General features: G+C 35.7%; 1 protein-coding gene across 3 annotated transcripts in view; it reads left to right on the top strand.

The window, feature by feature from the left end:
• Positions 1-15,526, top strand: part of FGF14 (fibroblast growth factor 14) — a 581,132-nt gene that overhangs the window by 438,469 nt on the left and 127,137 nt on the right. For 2 of the 3 annotated variants that reach the window (XM_060079930.1, XM_060079932.1), the window contains exons 2-3: positions 8,415-8,525; positions 14,322-14,425. In XM_060079930.1, coding sequence (XP_059935913.1) covers positions 8,415-8,525; positions 14,322-14,425 — 215 coding nt within the window. The remainder of the gene's footprint in view (positions 1-8,414; positions 8,526-14,321; positions 14,426-15,526) is intronic. The other variant, XM_060079933.1, reaches the window with a different exon arrangement.

The raw sequence follows: 15,526 nt of genomic DNA, 5'->3' as shown, positions 1-15,526 counted from the left end.
TGGTGGTTTTCTTAATTAAAAATAATCCTGTAATAAGAAATAGAAAGAAGGTTGTTATTAAATATTTAGACACTGGCTGAGTGAGCATGGAATATTCTGGCAATTTAACATATTTAGTAATATGTGCTTACTGCAACTATATTGCTAAGATTTTGAATAGTATTGGAATGGGGTGCTTTTCTAAGTGAGCTTCAAAGATAGGCTTCTTTCTGGAGCTTATAGACCCTGAATATTTGAAAAGTTCAATGCCGCACCAGGAATCCCAAGATACCTAGGTCTGCCCAAGCTCTGTCTGCTCCTTGAAGCTTAGGGTCAAATATTAAACAGGATCTTCACTGCTTGCCTTCCTGTTAATGATCTTCTCAGACATTTCCCCAGGAAGAGGCTTTACCCACTGTTGTTTTCTTAATATATTTTACCTAGAGGGAATTTTTTGGCCAAAAGAATTTTTGGAAAGTAAGTTTTAAATTTTTTGATGTTTCCCTTTCAAACCCTGCATTTATCTTTATCTCAAGTATACTCTGCTCCTCTAATTCTTAAATAAGATACAAAAATGCATTTTGCTTTTAATTCCATTTAAAGCTTATATATAGATTTTTAAAAACAAACAGAAGGTGAATTCAGTTCAATAAATATTTGTTGAGCAGCTGTTCTCTGTAAAGCATAGTGATGGTCTCTTTTGAATAATGATGCAAATTATCAAAAGATTTATAATTTATTTTCAGGCAGATAGACATGTAAACCCAATAATTTAACTCATGATTAATGGGCATAAAATCATATTACAGGTTCTCTCCTTCTCCCTTCAATAGACAGCAAGCTCTCTGAGAGCAAGAACTGTACTTTTAGGCAAGATTGTATCCCTCATACCTACAGGCAAAGGATCCAGTAGGCAAAGGTGGAGAGGCTATTGTAGGCTGTAGAATCTGCAGGTAAAATTCAATAGACATGATAATGCATTGGATTGGGGTGGTGGATTCAGCAACAATTCTGAAATGGCTGAAACAAGGTTCCCAGAGGGATGGGGCTCTGGAGGTAGCATGGGGTCAGTGCCGGAAGGAAACTGAATGACGTTCTCAGAAATTAACAGAAAGATGTAGCATATTTTCACACCTTTAGTTTTATTTATCATTTTCCTTAGCGCCCTTGTCTCACCCTTTTTTTCAGCTCTTTAGAAGAGTTCCTAGGCGTGGTTTATTTTTATGATTGGACTATATGATAATTTATGACTGGATAAATTATTCACAATACTATTTTCTGCTACTAGGAGTGCCAAAATCTAATTAGCTACCACAAAAATATATATTCCAAAAATTGCTTTTTACCCTTTTAAAAAAAATATATGATTTCCCATAGCTAATAGAGGAGTGACATTTAAGAACCTATGCTGACAGAGAATGGACTTGAAGACATGGGGAGGGGGAAGGGTAAGCTGGGATGAAGTGAGAGAGTGGCATGGACATATATACGCTACCAAATGTAAAACAGATAGCTAGTGGGAAGCAGCTGCATAGCACAGGGAGATCAGCTCGGTGCTGTGTGGCCACCTAGAGGGGTGGGATAGGGAGGGTGGGAGGGAGACGCAAGAGGGAGGGGATATGGGGATATATATACACGTATAGCTTTCACTTTGTTATACAGCAGAAACTAACACACCATTGTAAGGCAATTATATTCCAATAAAAATGTTTAAAAAAGAACCTATGCTTATAATTAGTACTGAGATTTATGTGTAAATAAACATAGTATGTGTGTATATACATTTATATATTTGCAATATAAAAATCCATGCCATATTGTATGTTTTTCAATTTAAATAATGATTTACATTATGTATACATTATTCTAAGAGTTATCCTGATTTCTCTTTTGTCAGTCTGCACATTTTATGAAATAATTTGTGACAGTGATTGATTTAAATGAACTCACTTCTGAGAAAGTGATTGTTTTAATTAAAAATGTTGGGTATTTTTTCCCCTGTACCTGAAGGCAGTTGGACTGATTTGCATTCCTTTCAGTTCTAAGTGTTGAGGCTAATATATTATGAAACATCTTTTTTTTCCTTGATATACATGCACATTAGCTTTCATTATTTCTATTTTAATTAATATCAGAGAGCACAGTTAGAGTTTCACTCAAGGAGTATCCTCAGAACATTTTTAGTAAAATGTGCAGGCACAGTAAATATAAAAGACAAAACAAAAGGAAAAGGATAATTAAGACAGGCTAAGTTTTCATATTTTCTTAAGCAGAGTAGATATTCTGAATGCATAAGTATTTTTTTATTAGTTTCTGCTTTATAACAAAGTGAATCAGTCATACATATGCATAAGTATTTTAAAAGAGAATAAAGAACTCTAACAATTTTATAAGTTGGAAAATATTTTGCATTTTTTATATGGCTAACTAAAATATAGGTGTGGGACTTCAGATATTTTTATTCATCCTTCAATTATTAATTGAGAGTCCAAGTTGTAGGAGTTTGGGCTATATCGGTATTGCAAATAAGATCATTGATTTTGTAGCACTTTGTCACCAAACCTTCTTATCCCATTAGTTTAAAGAAAAATGTGAACATGCACCTCAAGATAAGTTTGTTTCACACAAGCAATATTTCCATTCTTTTATATCCTAAGGCATAATATTAATTTAGGGTGAGGTTCCATTCTTATCACAGTAGATGTATTTCAGATCGTCTTCTAAACATTTTAAAAATCTTTTGGCTGACTTCATGTGAGATTTGAATAGATTATCATTGTTTTGGTACGTACCTCCATGCTTATTTTTAACCACATAATCCATGTAGAAGGTATGTCATCTTTGTTATTTTCTTCATGTTAAGCTTTTGCTTGCTTTTTTGTTTTTTTGTATCACCTTTGATCCATACTATCTCTGGGATTTTTTTTCCCCTACACTATCCTAACTTTAGTTAAACTAAATTATATAACTTATAAGCCCGCTTAACCAGGAGCACATAAATTTCAACATACTGTAAAGCATTCATTGGGAACAGTGACTGAGAGCCAGGGTCACTGGGCCAGCCTCTCAGCATTATGGGATGCCCCACCTGCCTCAGGTACTTCAAGGACCTAATGTGACATGTGACTCTGAAGACTCTGATGTCAATTCATGTTAAGTATTAGTGAAGCTTAAGTTCTTTCTCATTTTTGGAGATAATAAAATAGTAATTTCTAATACTGGGTCTGCATACACTGCAGTGCACTGTCCTACAATCCCCTTGGCCAGGAGAGGCCCTCCACTTTGGATGCTGTTGATTTAAATTGCTGCACAGTCTGGGTCCTATCCATTCCAGCAGTTATGTGAGATTTTCTTCGTCCTTTTTTGTCAACTTTTCTCTCACAGAGTCATAAAATAATACATGTAAGTTATCTGTCCAGCACATATTAGACGGAAGTTGAGACTTGTATTGAAGTAGAGTGAGAAACTGAAGGGTTAGAGCCTTCTATTCACAGGAGATCTAGAAGATTAGTCATACCTTTGTGTGACTGCACATAACTGATGTGGTTCTTTGGTCAGTAAAATTGTTTTGTTTTGTTTTTGCTGTGATTATTTGGTTGCATATTTTAGGCTTAGGGAGAAAAGGTTTTTTTGTTTGTTTTAATTATTTGAAAGACTAACTTTAAGCTATAAATGGCCACATTGCACAATGGCCAATTATATAAATAAGGATCACAGTAAAGGTTTTATGGACATGTGATTATGTGCAAAGAGAAAATATTAAGTGGAATTCTTGAAAAGTTGGGACAACCTGTTAATCTACAACAGTAATAGGTGTTTAATTTACTTGCATATATGTATGCAATATTATTTGCAAGTAGGTACAAAATGCTTTTTTTTTTTTTTTTTTGCGGTACGCAGGCCTCTCACTGGCGTGGCCTCTCCCACCATGGAGCACAGGCTCCAGACGCGCAGGCCCAGCGGCCATGGCTCACAGGCCCAGCCGCTCCATGGCATGCAGGATCCTCCTGGACTGGGGGCCCCCTGCCTCGGCAGGCGGACTCTCAACCACTGCGCCACCAGGGAAGCCCACAAAATGCTATTTTAACTAATTCTTTCTCAAAGGCATTAATAGATTTATTAAAATTTCTGCATTTGCATTATAAAATTAGCATGCCATCATGATAGGATATTTTGCAAATAATAAAATATTGAAAGATAAATATTCCAATAACCATCAAAATAGAGTTATATTTAACATTTTGGCATATCCTCCCCCATTTTCTCTATGGATAGTATTTTTTACATAGTCATGCTCGTGTTATATATACATATGTTGTTACACAAAACTTTATACCACACTGAGGATTTATTTTTAGGTTAGAAGTGCAGAAAGTACAATTACCTGATCAAAAGTTGTGGACATTTTTAAGGCTTTTCTGTGATTTCTGTCTTAGTTTTCATGTTGTTGTTCCAGTTCTCACTTTTACCTGCAATATGAAATTACTGGAAAACTACACCTTTGTCAATATTCATTCAAGAAATATATATTGCATAGATCTCATTTATCTAGACCTAGGAAATGCCATGGTGAGCAATATTGTACATTTCAGTTTTCCTTATGAAACTTAAGTCCAGGTTAGAGACAGACATCAGTGATACAAGTGCACAAATAAATGTGGATTATACAGCAGAATGTTAACGTCTGTTTAATCTCAGTGGTGGGTGCATGGATGTAGGTTGTGTTGCTTTCTCTATCTTTTAATGTATTAATAATATTTCAAAATTAAATCATTTTGATGTTTACAAAATGTTACACCTATAAAGAATGCTGCCATAAAAGCATTCCAAGGAGGAGTCTGACAACTTCTGAGGTGTCAGACAAGTGCTCCAAAGGAAGTATTGATGGAGTCAAACTTGGGAAGAAGAAAAAGGAGTAACTAGGCAAAGACGTGTGCACGTGGGGTTGTGTGCACAGGTGCGCAGGGGAGCATCTCTAGGGAAGTGGATGTATTTGAGGCACGTAAGGTTAAGGGAACAGGATAAAGGTGGGAGATTATGGGATCTTTGTAGGCAGCCCACAGTGACCCAAGGTTGGGCTATGTGCTGAGGATGGCGTGGGAACATTAGAAACCAAGATTGGTCAGATAGGATGGTGCCCCACTGCTGCAGGGTGTGAGTAATTCAGCGGGTATTGGAGAGTGGCTACATATTTCCTCATCTGATGGATCGGAACAGGCATACTGCAGGTTTTAAGACCACTTAGGAGAGGCCACTAGGGGTTGAACTGCTGCTGGAGGTGAAAATAGAAAAAGGGAAAAGAGTGAAGGAGATTTTGAAGACAGCATCTGTAGGAATTGGGCAACCCATTAGGTGGAATAAAAAAGGCAAGCATGGTGTTGGTCTTAGGGGGTGGACAACATCAGTGTCAAGTCAGGAGTTGACTTTTGGCTGAAGTTGGTGGAGATGGGGGAATTAAAGTGAAAATGATACTGTAGGAATTTAAATGTATACAGTATTAAATTTATAATTTTGGTGAGGGTTTTATGGGTAGAGATTTATTGGAAATGTGGCCAATGGCAAAGTAGGACAGATCTTAGAAGAGAGTTTCAAGAAATTTGGTCATTTCTAACTTTATGTTATTGCTTTACATTATAGATTCAGCTTCAAGTATGCAGGGTTAGGGGTTAGACACAGCTAGAGATAATCTTCGAGAACCTAGTTTAAAAAAGCAGATGAGTTTGTATTTTAAGTTTTTAAGATGGGTTAATTCGATTGTTCGATTTTTACAGGCCACATAATTTAGTAGTTAAGTGGGCAGGATCATGTCAACCCCATCTTTGCACTTATTAGTCATATGTTCTTTGTCAAATTAATTCATTGTTCTGTGTCTTCACTTTCTCATCATCAAAATGGGCTTCCTATTAAGTAAGTTGAGGTGAAAATTCAGTGAGTCAATCCTGGCACCTGAGAAGAATGCGGTCGATGCTATTACAGTTTCTAAAACAAACAAACAAACAAATAATGTGAAACTATGTAAATAGAAATCAATTTGGTTTTTCTTGTCTTAAAATTAAATAAGAACTCAAAAACGCAATTTCATGTTTTACTTGTACTTTCTTATCAGACATGAGGTGTGGTGACAAATTAGGCCCTTAACCTAATGTCCTTCAGGTTCACTTCTGTTTGTCACAAATGGCAGGATTTCCTTCTCTTTTATGGCTGAATAATATTCCATTGTGTATCTACACCACATATTTTTTTTATCCATTCATCTACTGATGGACACTTAGGTTGTTTACATGCTTTGGCCACTGTGAATAATGCCTCAGTGAACATGAGGGTGCAGATATCTCTTTGAGATCCTGATTTCATGCCCTTTGCATGTATACCCAGAAGTGAGATTCCTGGATCAAATGGATCATATTTCTATTTTTCATTTTTTGAAGAACCTCCATTCTGTTTTCCACTGGGACTGCACCTATTTTACATTTCCACCAACAATGCACAAAGGTCCCCTTTTCTCTACATCCTCTCCAATGTTTGTTCTCTCTTATCTTTTTTTAATACAAAAAAACAAAAGAGAAGGGCTCTCGCTGTGTGCGTGTGAAGGGACTTTGCGGGGGTTATGGGTCTTCTCACTGCCTTGCCTGATGTACTTTATTCAAGTGCAGAAGATATAGTTGCTATGATATAGGATTACTAAAAATAAGTGATCCAGAACATAAAGGTTTTGCAGAAAAACTGTCCATCTCTAAAATGCTTTATATGTTTTCATGGCAACTAAGAATCCCTACCCTTGTCCGCGCCTTTGTTCCCTTCCTTTTCTGTGCTACCTATTTTCAGTGACAAGCCAAAATATGATGCAGCAAAGCTAGGAAAAGTCCTCAGTACTTAAAGGGTCAGTAGCCCAGCCAAGTCTTATTGGATGATGGGCAGATTAAGGCACAAGAGTAATTTTTTCCACTAATGCACATGTTAGAATTATGTGATTTTTAAAATTATATATTACAGAGTAAGGAACATACATAATAATCCTGTAGAGGTTTCTTTTCAAAATCCTGCTCTTCCAAAAACACCTGTATTCTAACACGCTTGATCACATGAATGCTGTGATTTTCATATATTATTTTCCAGGTTTTCTTCAATATCATAGTATCTTTGAAGAAAATCTGTGTACCATGGGGTCATTCTTCAAGTTCAGATGTAAATAGAAACAGATGTTCACACTTTCTAATTTCTTGAGAACTAAACATAAAGCTGAGGGTTTCTGTTTTGAATAGCTTTTTATGTTTGTTTTCGCATGTGCCTTTTTTTGTGTGTTTTCAGCTGTTTGCAAGTCCATCATTTTATGATTGATTACAAGATGCTTTGTTTCATCATTCTGTAATATCCTCCTGTTTTGACAGCATGATTGCATTTGCATGTGCTATTCAGAGGTTGTGGAGAGATGCCAGTTGCCATGGCGGGGATTCTGATGCCCCCCATCAAATCTAGTCATGAGATGAGGATGGCCTTTGAAAAGCCACCTGCAAATGTTTATTTTCAAAGGTACAATTGGCTCTTTGCGAAGCATCAGACCACTAGACTGGCTATCTTTTAGATGAATCATCTAATGAGAAGTCTGTTACCATCTAACTTCCCTTTTGGTTTTAATAAACTTCCACTGCCCTCAACCTCAAGCCATTTGGGCCAAGAATCAAAAGCCATATTGTATAATTTTACTGTCCTTTTTACTTATATAAGTTATATAGGATTATATTTTTAATTCATCTAATTGGTCTAGATTATGGCCAGAGAGCTTAGGTTTGTTATTGTGTCTTGCCCTGAGTTCAGAAGTTGATTTACACATTTTCCTATGGATCACACATAAGAACACAGATGTTTCTGTGCAAGTTAGGGTGACCATTTAGACATCAAGGAAACATCCTCCATATGAGGGCTTTTTCTAAGAATGTGTACCAAATGTTAGTGTGACTTTTTTTAATACAGCTTTTTCACATTTTGGAATTCCTTGTCAAATTAAGTAAAAAGAAAAATCCATTAAGAAGCATTTAACAAGGTTTCTTAAAGCCAGAAGTTTGCAAAACTCTTGTCCTGCCATCCTGAATCATATTAGTTTAAACTATTAAGCTAGTTAGTTTAGGACTTAACTAATAACTAAACTAACAGATTAAGTAGTTTAATCTTTTAACTAACCGACCATTTAAATACACACATATCAGTTTCATAAAATGACCTATTAGCTTCAACTGACGACTGCAGTTTCTTCACCTTCCGTGATTAGCATCTTCCAGGTTTGAGAAATACAGAGGCATCTGGGAAGCATAAAATAAAAGGTGCTATGTCCATAAAATACCCTCTTACTTCTGAAAAAGAAAGAAAAGAAACAGAAAAGAAAAGAAATTCAATTGTGACACATTGTGAGGCTTATGACCACTATGTTTGCCTTTCAGATCCCCAGCTCAAGGGTATAGTGACCAGGTTATATTGCAGGCAAGGCTACTACTTGCAAATGCACCCCGATGGAGCTCTCGATGGGACCAAGGATGACAGCACTAATTCTAGTAAGTGACAACCTCAGGCCACCAGTGACACAACTGGTAGAAGATACGCTGCTACTTAAATGACTTTTAAAAATACACTTGCAAATATTGGGTTATGTTCATTCATTTTTACAAATGTTACACAATAGAATGCCATTGACAATTTTACTTGGACCACATGGATGGAAATATTCATAGAGCCACAAAAGAAACCTGTCATTTTAAGAGACGTATTAGTTAATCTTTTCAGGTTTTTTTTTCCAAACAATTGTCATATCCAGCATTATTGTTACTTTAATCTCATTATCATCAAAGTCAAGTAACTACACTAACACATTCAGGTGAAAGTTGATTACATGTTTACTTTGGAAGTTTTATCTTTATTAGGCTTGTAGCTTTTTAATGATAACTGGAAATTCAAGAGTTACAAGGATTGGTTGTTTCAAATAATAGAAATTTTATGTTTCAAATAATAAAAATATTATTTTTAAAATTCTTTGTGTTCAAGAAAAGATAATATCTTTCTTTATAGAGAGAACATGAAGGCTGTGTGCTTTTAAATGCATTGTACAAATTGTTTATTTAATAAAATTGGGTCTGTGCTTTTATTTATTTATTTTAATTAAAAAGCCACCCACTTTCCCTTGTTTTAATGTCTGTCTTCATTTTACTATTACTTTATATATAACTTTTCTTTGTATTTTTATTCTGGTGCCCACCCTTCTTGTTCAATTGTGTTTTCCTTTCCCATTTTCTGTTCATATTGGCCTCTGATTCCCTTTAGTTTAGCGCATCAGTTCTAAAATAGACACACTTTTTATTGCTCAGGAGAATTAGTGAAAAGCAAAAATTGATTTGCTTAGAAATACTTAATCACATATTGCTAGTAGATATGAATCTTTTCATTGATTTATCATTTATCCTTCATATATAGAACATCATTCTATGGAAAGAAGGAGGCTTTGAAACATATAACCAAATTATAGATTCTTCCTGTTTTAAAGTCTAGTAATCAACTGTTGAGAAGCAGTGATTCTGCGAGCAGCTAATGATATAGACTATTTTTGCATTTGGTGTTGCTAAGTGAAATATCAATATTTTCCCAGCCATTGTGTTTATATTTTAGACTTTGGACATTGCTTCATTTTTTATTTTTCTTTCAATTTTAAATATTTTCTTTGTTTACCTACATTCTCCTCCTATTCAATGTTTAATCTTTTCCTCTCTTTGTTTATATTATGTCATGATTTTGTACTTGAAATTTTTCCCTGTCATATTTGTTCATTGATTTTTTTCACTTTATTTCCTCTTTTGATTTAGAAAAAGAGAAGGTAAAGCAATTCAGATACAGGGAAGAAAGAGAAGACATTTTTATTCATAAGACTGATGTCAAACATTGTTTACTTCTTGGAATTTTGATATTAGGTTGAACTTTTAAAATCATCAGCACTTGACCATCTTTGACCTACAAAAGATGTCAGTTTCTTCTGATTCATGTTAATACATATATATCTGCTCATTTTCCTTTCCCCACTTTTAACTCCTTACCCATTCTTTGACAAAACGCATTCTCTTTTTCTTACATCTTACAGTCATGGGGGTCATGGACTTTAGAGATTCCTAAGTTCTGATGTCTTCAGTGTCCTCTGATTTTCTTCGGCCAGAGTCTAGTAGAGCATGAGAACAAGTTTTCCATAACTATGGTTATGATAAGAGCTATGACACTCTGATTTATCAGACTAGAGGTTGATGCCATCCATTTTGACAAAAGTTTTCAAGAAAGGAAATATACTATAGCCGTATGAAAATGCTGCTTAGTTGGACTTCCTGGAAAAATAATTTCCTTCAAACAAATGGTTTATGAGTTTTTTCCCTACCTTCTCCTTTTGTTTTTATAATGCCAAGCAAATTGGTTATTTTTCATTATGGACTCAATATCGAGTTAAGAATTGTCAAGTAGACACTGTCTTTTAAAAGCATATTGCTTCACAATTGAGTAAGCAGCACAATATTTCCTAAATTGTGAAAGTACAGATGTAGACATTATACACACACGTGATTATATCTGGTTATCTGCATAATATTAAACACTAGACTGGAAAGCTGAGATAGTAAAAGATACTAGACCTTCTGTTCCTGAATGTATGAGGCTTCTTTCCTCCTATTGTGTAACTGCCCCCAAGGAACAAGAATCTCTGGCTGGCTCGTGAAATCCTTTCTAATCCCCTTAGATACTGGTGAGGAACAGTTCTGGGAACCAAGCAGGAACAGGAGCCCCAGTGGACAAGCAAATCAGAACCAAATCAGAGTGACCTCACTAGAGGGATTTCGATTCCTTTGCAAAGATCTGGCTCACTGTTTCTTTTCTTACAAGTCACCATTGCATTTTATGTGCCCTTTAAGCCAGTTAGGTTAGTTTCTTTACCATTTCAACATTTGCAAAGACAAAGCAGAACAGAATAAAACAGTCTGAGATAAATGTTTCCTTCTCAAAAGGTTATAAAAATTGTATGATTGTAAAAGTCAATAAAACTTGGCAGGTTGTAGCAGCTTTATAAAAGCAATGGGAATTACTAATTAACTCTACTTTTGTGTACTATCACCATCTTAATTGAAAAACACAGGTTTCTAGGATTAATTTTAAGATATTTTCTTTTCTCTGGTTTATCACAGTAGTCTTCTCCTCCTAGGGAAATTGTTAGCCCTGAAAAGTGTTCTTTAGAAATGGGGGTGAGCATCAGAGATGCTGACAGACAGACAGGTCCTCATTAGAGCACTGCCCTTTTTTCTTGAGGAAGGCTATGATGTAATAATTCACAAACACATTCCATTTTTTTATATTTCTCTGAATACAAAACAAGGATTAGTCATCTATAGATAGGAAAAATAAAGAGAAATAACCTACACGTCACCCTGATGCCATCCCAAAAGTCATCAAATGACAAAACTGAGGCTTGAATCTTCAAATTTTCATGATTTGAGCTCAATAAATAGCCCACTACTAATTATGAGATTACTTAAAACTAGGTAAAGTCAGAACCAACCTGCTTAGCTTCCTTTGTCAAAACATTTAAATGTGTTGGAAAGGAGAAAGGCCTGCAGACGAGCCTGATACTAATGTCCTCCCAGGCTTAACAGCCTGAGATCTAGAACTATCTGGGCAAGAAAATAGTTGATCATGGATCATTGGTCCTAATAGAGAGGTACTGGGATGCCCCGGGGGTTTTCCTGTGCTCTTAAACTTCTTTGTCCCCATTACCAGATACTGCAAGCAGAAGAGGACTATAGAAATATCCATATGCAGTAACTATTGCAAGATCAAAGTCTCACACAAACCAATACCTCTCACCTTAGAGGTTCCCAGCCTGATAACTTGCTGTTTGAAAATGGCCGGTCACTCACAGTGCCCACTCCCCAAAAGGCCTTAGGGAGGTGGTTCTCACCTTGGCTGTAGGTCGGGGTCATTTGAGGAGCGTTTTTTTTAAAAAAATTCGTGATGCCCTAAACCCACTCCCAGAGACTGATTTAATTCCATTGGTCTGGAGTTGGGCATGGCCATCCTATTTTATGAATACGGCTAGTTTTAAAGTGCAGCCAGGGTTGAATGAAATTCACTATTATATGGAGACTGGAGTGTTCCACAGAATGAACAAAGTAGCATGGACATCTTCATTATTCTTACTCCCCTAGGTCTTGTGATATTGCTTTAAAATTATGTTATATACAAAAAGAGTGAAAAAACGTAATGATGTTTCATTTAATGTGGGTATCTGTGGGTTTGATTAGCGCCATGGTTCAGTCATGGTCAGCTCTGAATAGGCTCCCACATTACGGTGGTTCTATGGATTCACTTTCAGTTTTCATCCTGTAAATTGTAATAACTATTATTATAATTATTATTCAGGTCACAACCAAAATCCTGGGGAGGGGGACAGGGTTTTTTTTAGTACAGTCATTTTAGACTATCTTCTATAATTTTACTCTTTCCCATACTATATTATTTTAGTGAGTTCATGATACACTTACCTTCTAGGATTATTCCATCTGGCCTATATCAATTATATGGCACCTACAAATACCATTAGATATGTATGAAGGTTAGAATAATTAAGTTTGAATAGGTTAGGATAGAACAGTTTGCATGGACAGATGTACAATTATGGTTTTCAAAAAAAAACTTTTGCACATAAATCAGGAATAACCCCATGATGCCGATCCCTTCAAAATATAAGGGAGATGGGGCAGTTCAGGTATTATAGAAGACAGTGAAAATGGCCAATGGCTTTCTCCCATGAAGAAGGAATCCTGAGAGTTACCATGACACAAATACTCAATAAATCCACACTCACGTTTAATATTAAATAATAGAAATAAGCAAACATAATCCTTATTCCTCCATAAGGATATCATAAGCCCCTAGAATCCAACAGAAGATGGTCCAGTATTAGTTTGCATCATGAAAGCTAATATCCACCTAACCATATATGCCCCTGAGTGTTCTTGCAGGATAATTTTCTAGGGCCATGGCCTGCCATTTTCCTTTCATCATCTGAGTAGTACAGACATCTTGAGATCTCAAGATCAGTAATATGTAATAATTGGAAGAGAGGGCATAATTTTCCCCTACCCTATTCAGAGAAAACATGTGCCTTGGAATTAAATAGAACACAATTTAGAAAGTCCATTTAAAATTATGTACTGAGTAAACCTATCGATTTAAGTCAAAATTGCCCACACTTTTCAAACTATGTATCTTTTGTGGAATAAAGGTGAGAGCCTTAACCTAAGATATTTTACTTGTACATTTACTTCGACATTTTAGTGTTTTCATTGCCTCTTCTGGCCTGGTTCTATTACTTAGAATTAGATTTGAATTAAGAACATGAATGGGAGCAGATAACCTCCCATAATTAACAGTTATCTTATAAATGTGTCTCTGATAAAATCTCCAAAATCATCCAGCAGTTATCACCAAGAATGGTGCTAGAATACCCACTACGCGGTCACATGTAACCATGGCATGGAAATGCATTATTAAGGATGTTAAGACTTTAAAAAAAAAATCAGTGATAACATTGCTGTCTGCACAATGTGAAATATACATAAAAATACGTTTTGTCACTAAGAGAAGAAACAGAACATGGAAACATGAGTTTTTATCTCTGAAGTGGGTAAAATTGAATACTTTTCTCTCTTTGTTTTCAACCATAGTTTTATGAAATATTAATAAAGAAAATTGTCTATGAAATTTGCATGCCATTCAGTTTGATTAGTTCTTTCTAAATTTAGCACATTGGCAGGTGTGCATCATTTCTGGGCTTTGCTGGCATATCATGTAATTTAGTTTTGGAATTACCTTCTAAACTTCTTGCCTGTCCTACATGGCAGTGATGAAGCAAACCTTCTACTTAAAAGACCAGAATAAACACTCAACTTGGGCTCTTAAAATTCTGCCCTTTCAGCATCTTCATAGCTTATTTCTTTTGGTATCAAGTGGTGTCAGAGACTGTGCTACTAGAATCACGGTTACAGGCTTGATTCTAGAATCACGATTACAGGCTTGATTCTGTTTATTATGCCATCAGTTCTTCAGAATGCTGTAGGGAGACTGCTAAGATCTATACATCGGAGCTCAAGTGCAAATTTTACTTGGAACAGCAACTTCTTACATAGAGAAATAAAAGTTAATGAATTGGAACTTCTCAGAAGGTTGTAACAAACATAATGTTTCTCAAATAGAACAAAGGAAACAGAAAAGTGATGGGGATGCTTTGCTTCTTCCTGCCCTTTGGTGACAGACTGTCTTTCTCTTAACAGCACTGTTCAACCTCATACCAGTGGGACTGCGCGTCGTGGCCATCCAGGGCGTGAAAACAGGGTTGTATATAGCCATGAATGGAGAAGGTTACCTCTACCCATCAGTAAGTAGCACGCCCAAGATATTGGCCATTCATTCAATGTCTGCCAAATAGCAAAAACATCAACCACAAAAATGAGAAAGTTCTGTCTCATGACTCTCAGTTTTGCTTTAGTATTTGACCTTTACTGCAATGCTGTAGGAGCTATTAACTCATTAGTCATCAATGTTTGATAATACCAGTGTATCAAGTGGAAGAGTTATAGCACCTCTTAAAACTGTGCGTTTGCATATTTATATGTCCCAGTTCATAGAAAATTGAGCAATTTTGAAAGCATTGATATTAATATAATCTTTTTCTACTGTTTAGAATTGTGCTTGTCTTAGGGAGTTTCGTGTAAAAGATTATTTTATAAAAAGAAACAGAATAAATGGGGATTCTAAAAAAGTAAATTTAGGAGAGATTAGTTCTTTTAAAAGTGAGAATTCAGATTGAGTAAATGCTTTATTGGGAAAATAATTCTAATATCAAAATGGATATAGCATTTAAATTTAAGCAAGTCTCGGTTTTGTGTTAATGTGTGCTAGTAGCTGGGCACCTTCTAGCCTCTTCTGGAATATTTACTGTTTACAAATAATTCATATCCAGATATATTGTATCCATATATTATAATGCAGTTAGAATTCATATCTGTCACAAGTCCAAGCAATAGAGACTTAGATGAAAATACTTATTTCCACTATTCCTTGAGCAAAAGTGGATAAAATCATGGAGCCTCAAAGAAAATTCTCTTATTTAGGTTTGCATGTCATCTTAGTATAAATTCTTTAAAACTCTGTTGTTGTTAAATATCATCATCAAAAAAAAACACATGTAAACATACATACATTTTACACACACACACACACACACCTAAAACTTAAGCAGAGAAGAAGCATCCTCTGGGGCCTCCCATGCAATGTGATATATTTTCTTCAGCAAATCCGGGAAATCCTGTCAAAGAAGATGAAATGTGAGCTGCAGATTCCCTTCTCTGTGAGCTGGGAAATGCTCTTGTCATTTGGAACCTTCCTCTGCCTTCCCTGAAGGGTGTTCCTGCACACAGACCTGGGCCTTACATTATGCAAATTGCATTCTGTTTCACAAGATGAATATTCAACATAT

The sequence above is a fragment of the Mesoplodon densirostris genome, chromosome 17 (genome assembly GCF_025265405.1).
Source record: "Mesoplodon densirostris isolate mMesDen1 chromosome 17, mMesDen1 primary haplotype, whole genome shotgun sequence".
NCBI lineage: Eukaryota > Metazoa > Chordata > Mammalia > Artiodactyla > Ziphiidae > Mesoplodon > Mesoplodon densirostris.
The sequence above is the reverse complement of the archived record's forward strand: the minus strand, read 5'-3'. Positions and strand labels throughout refer to the sequence as shown.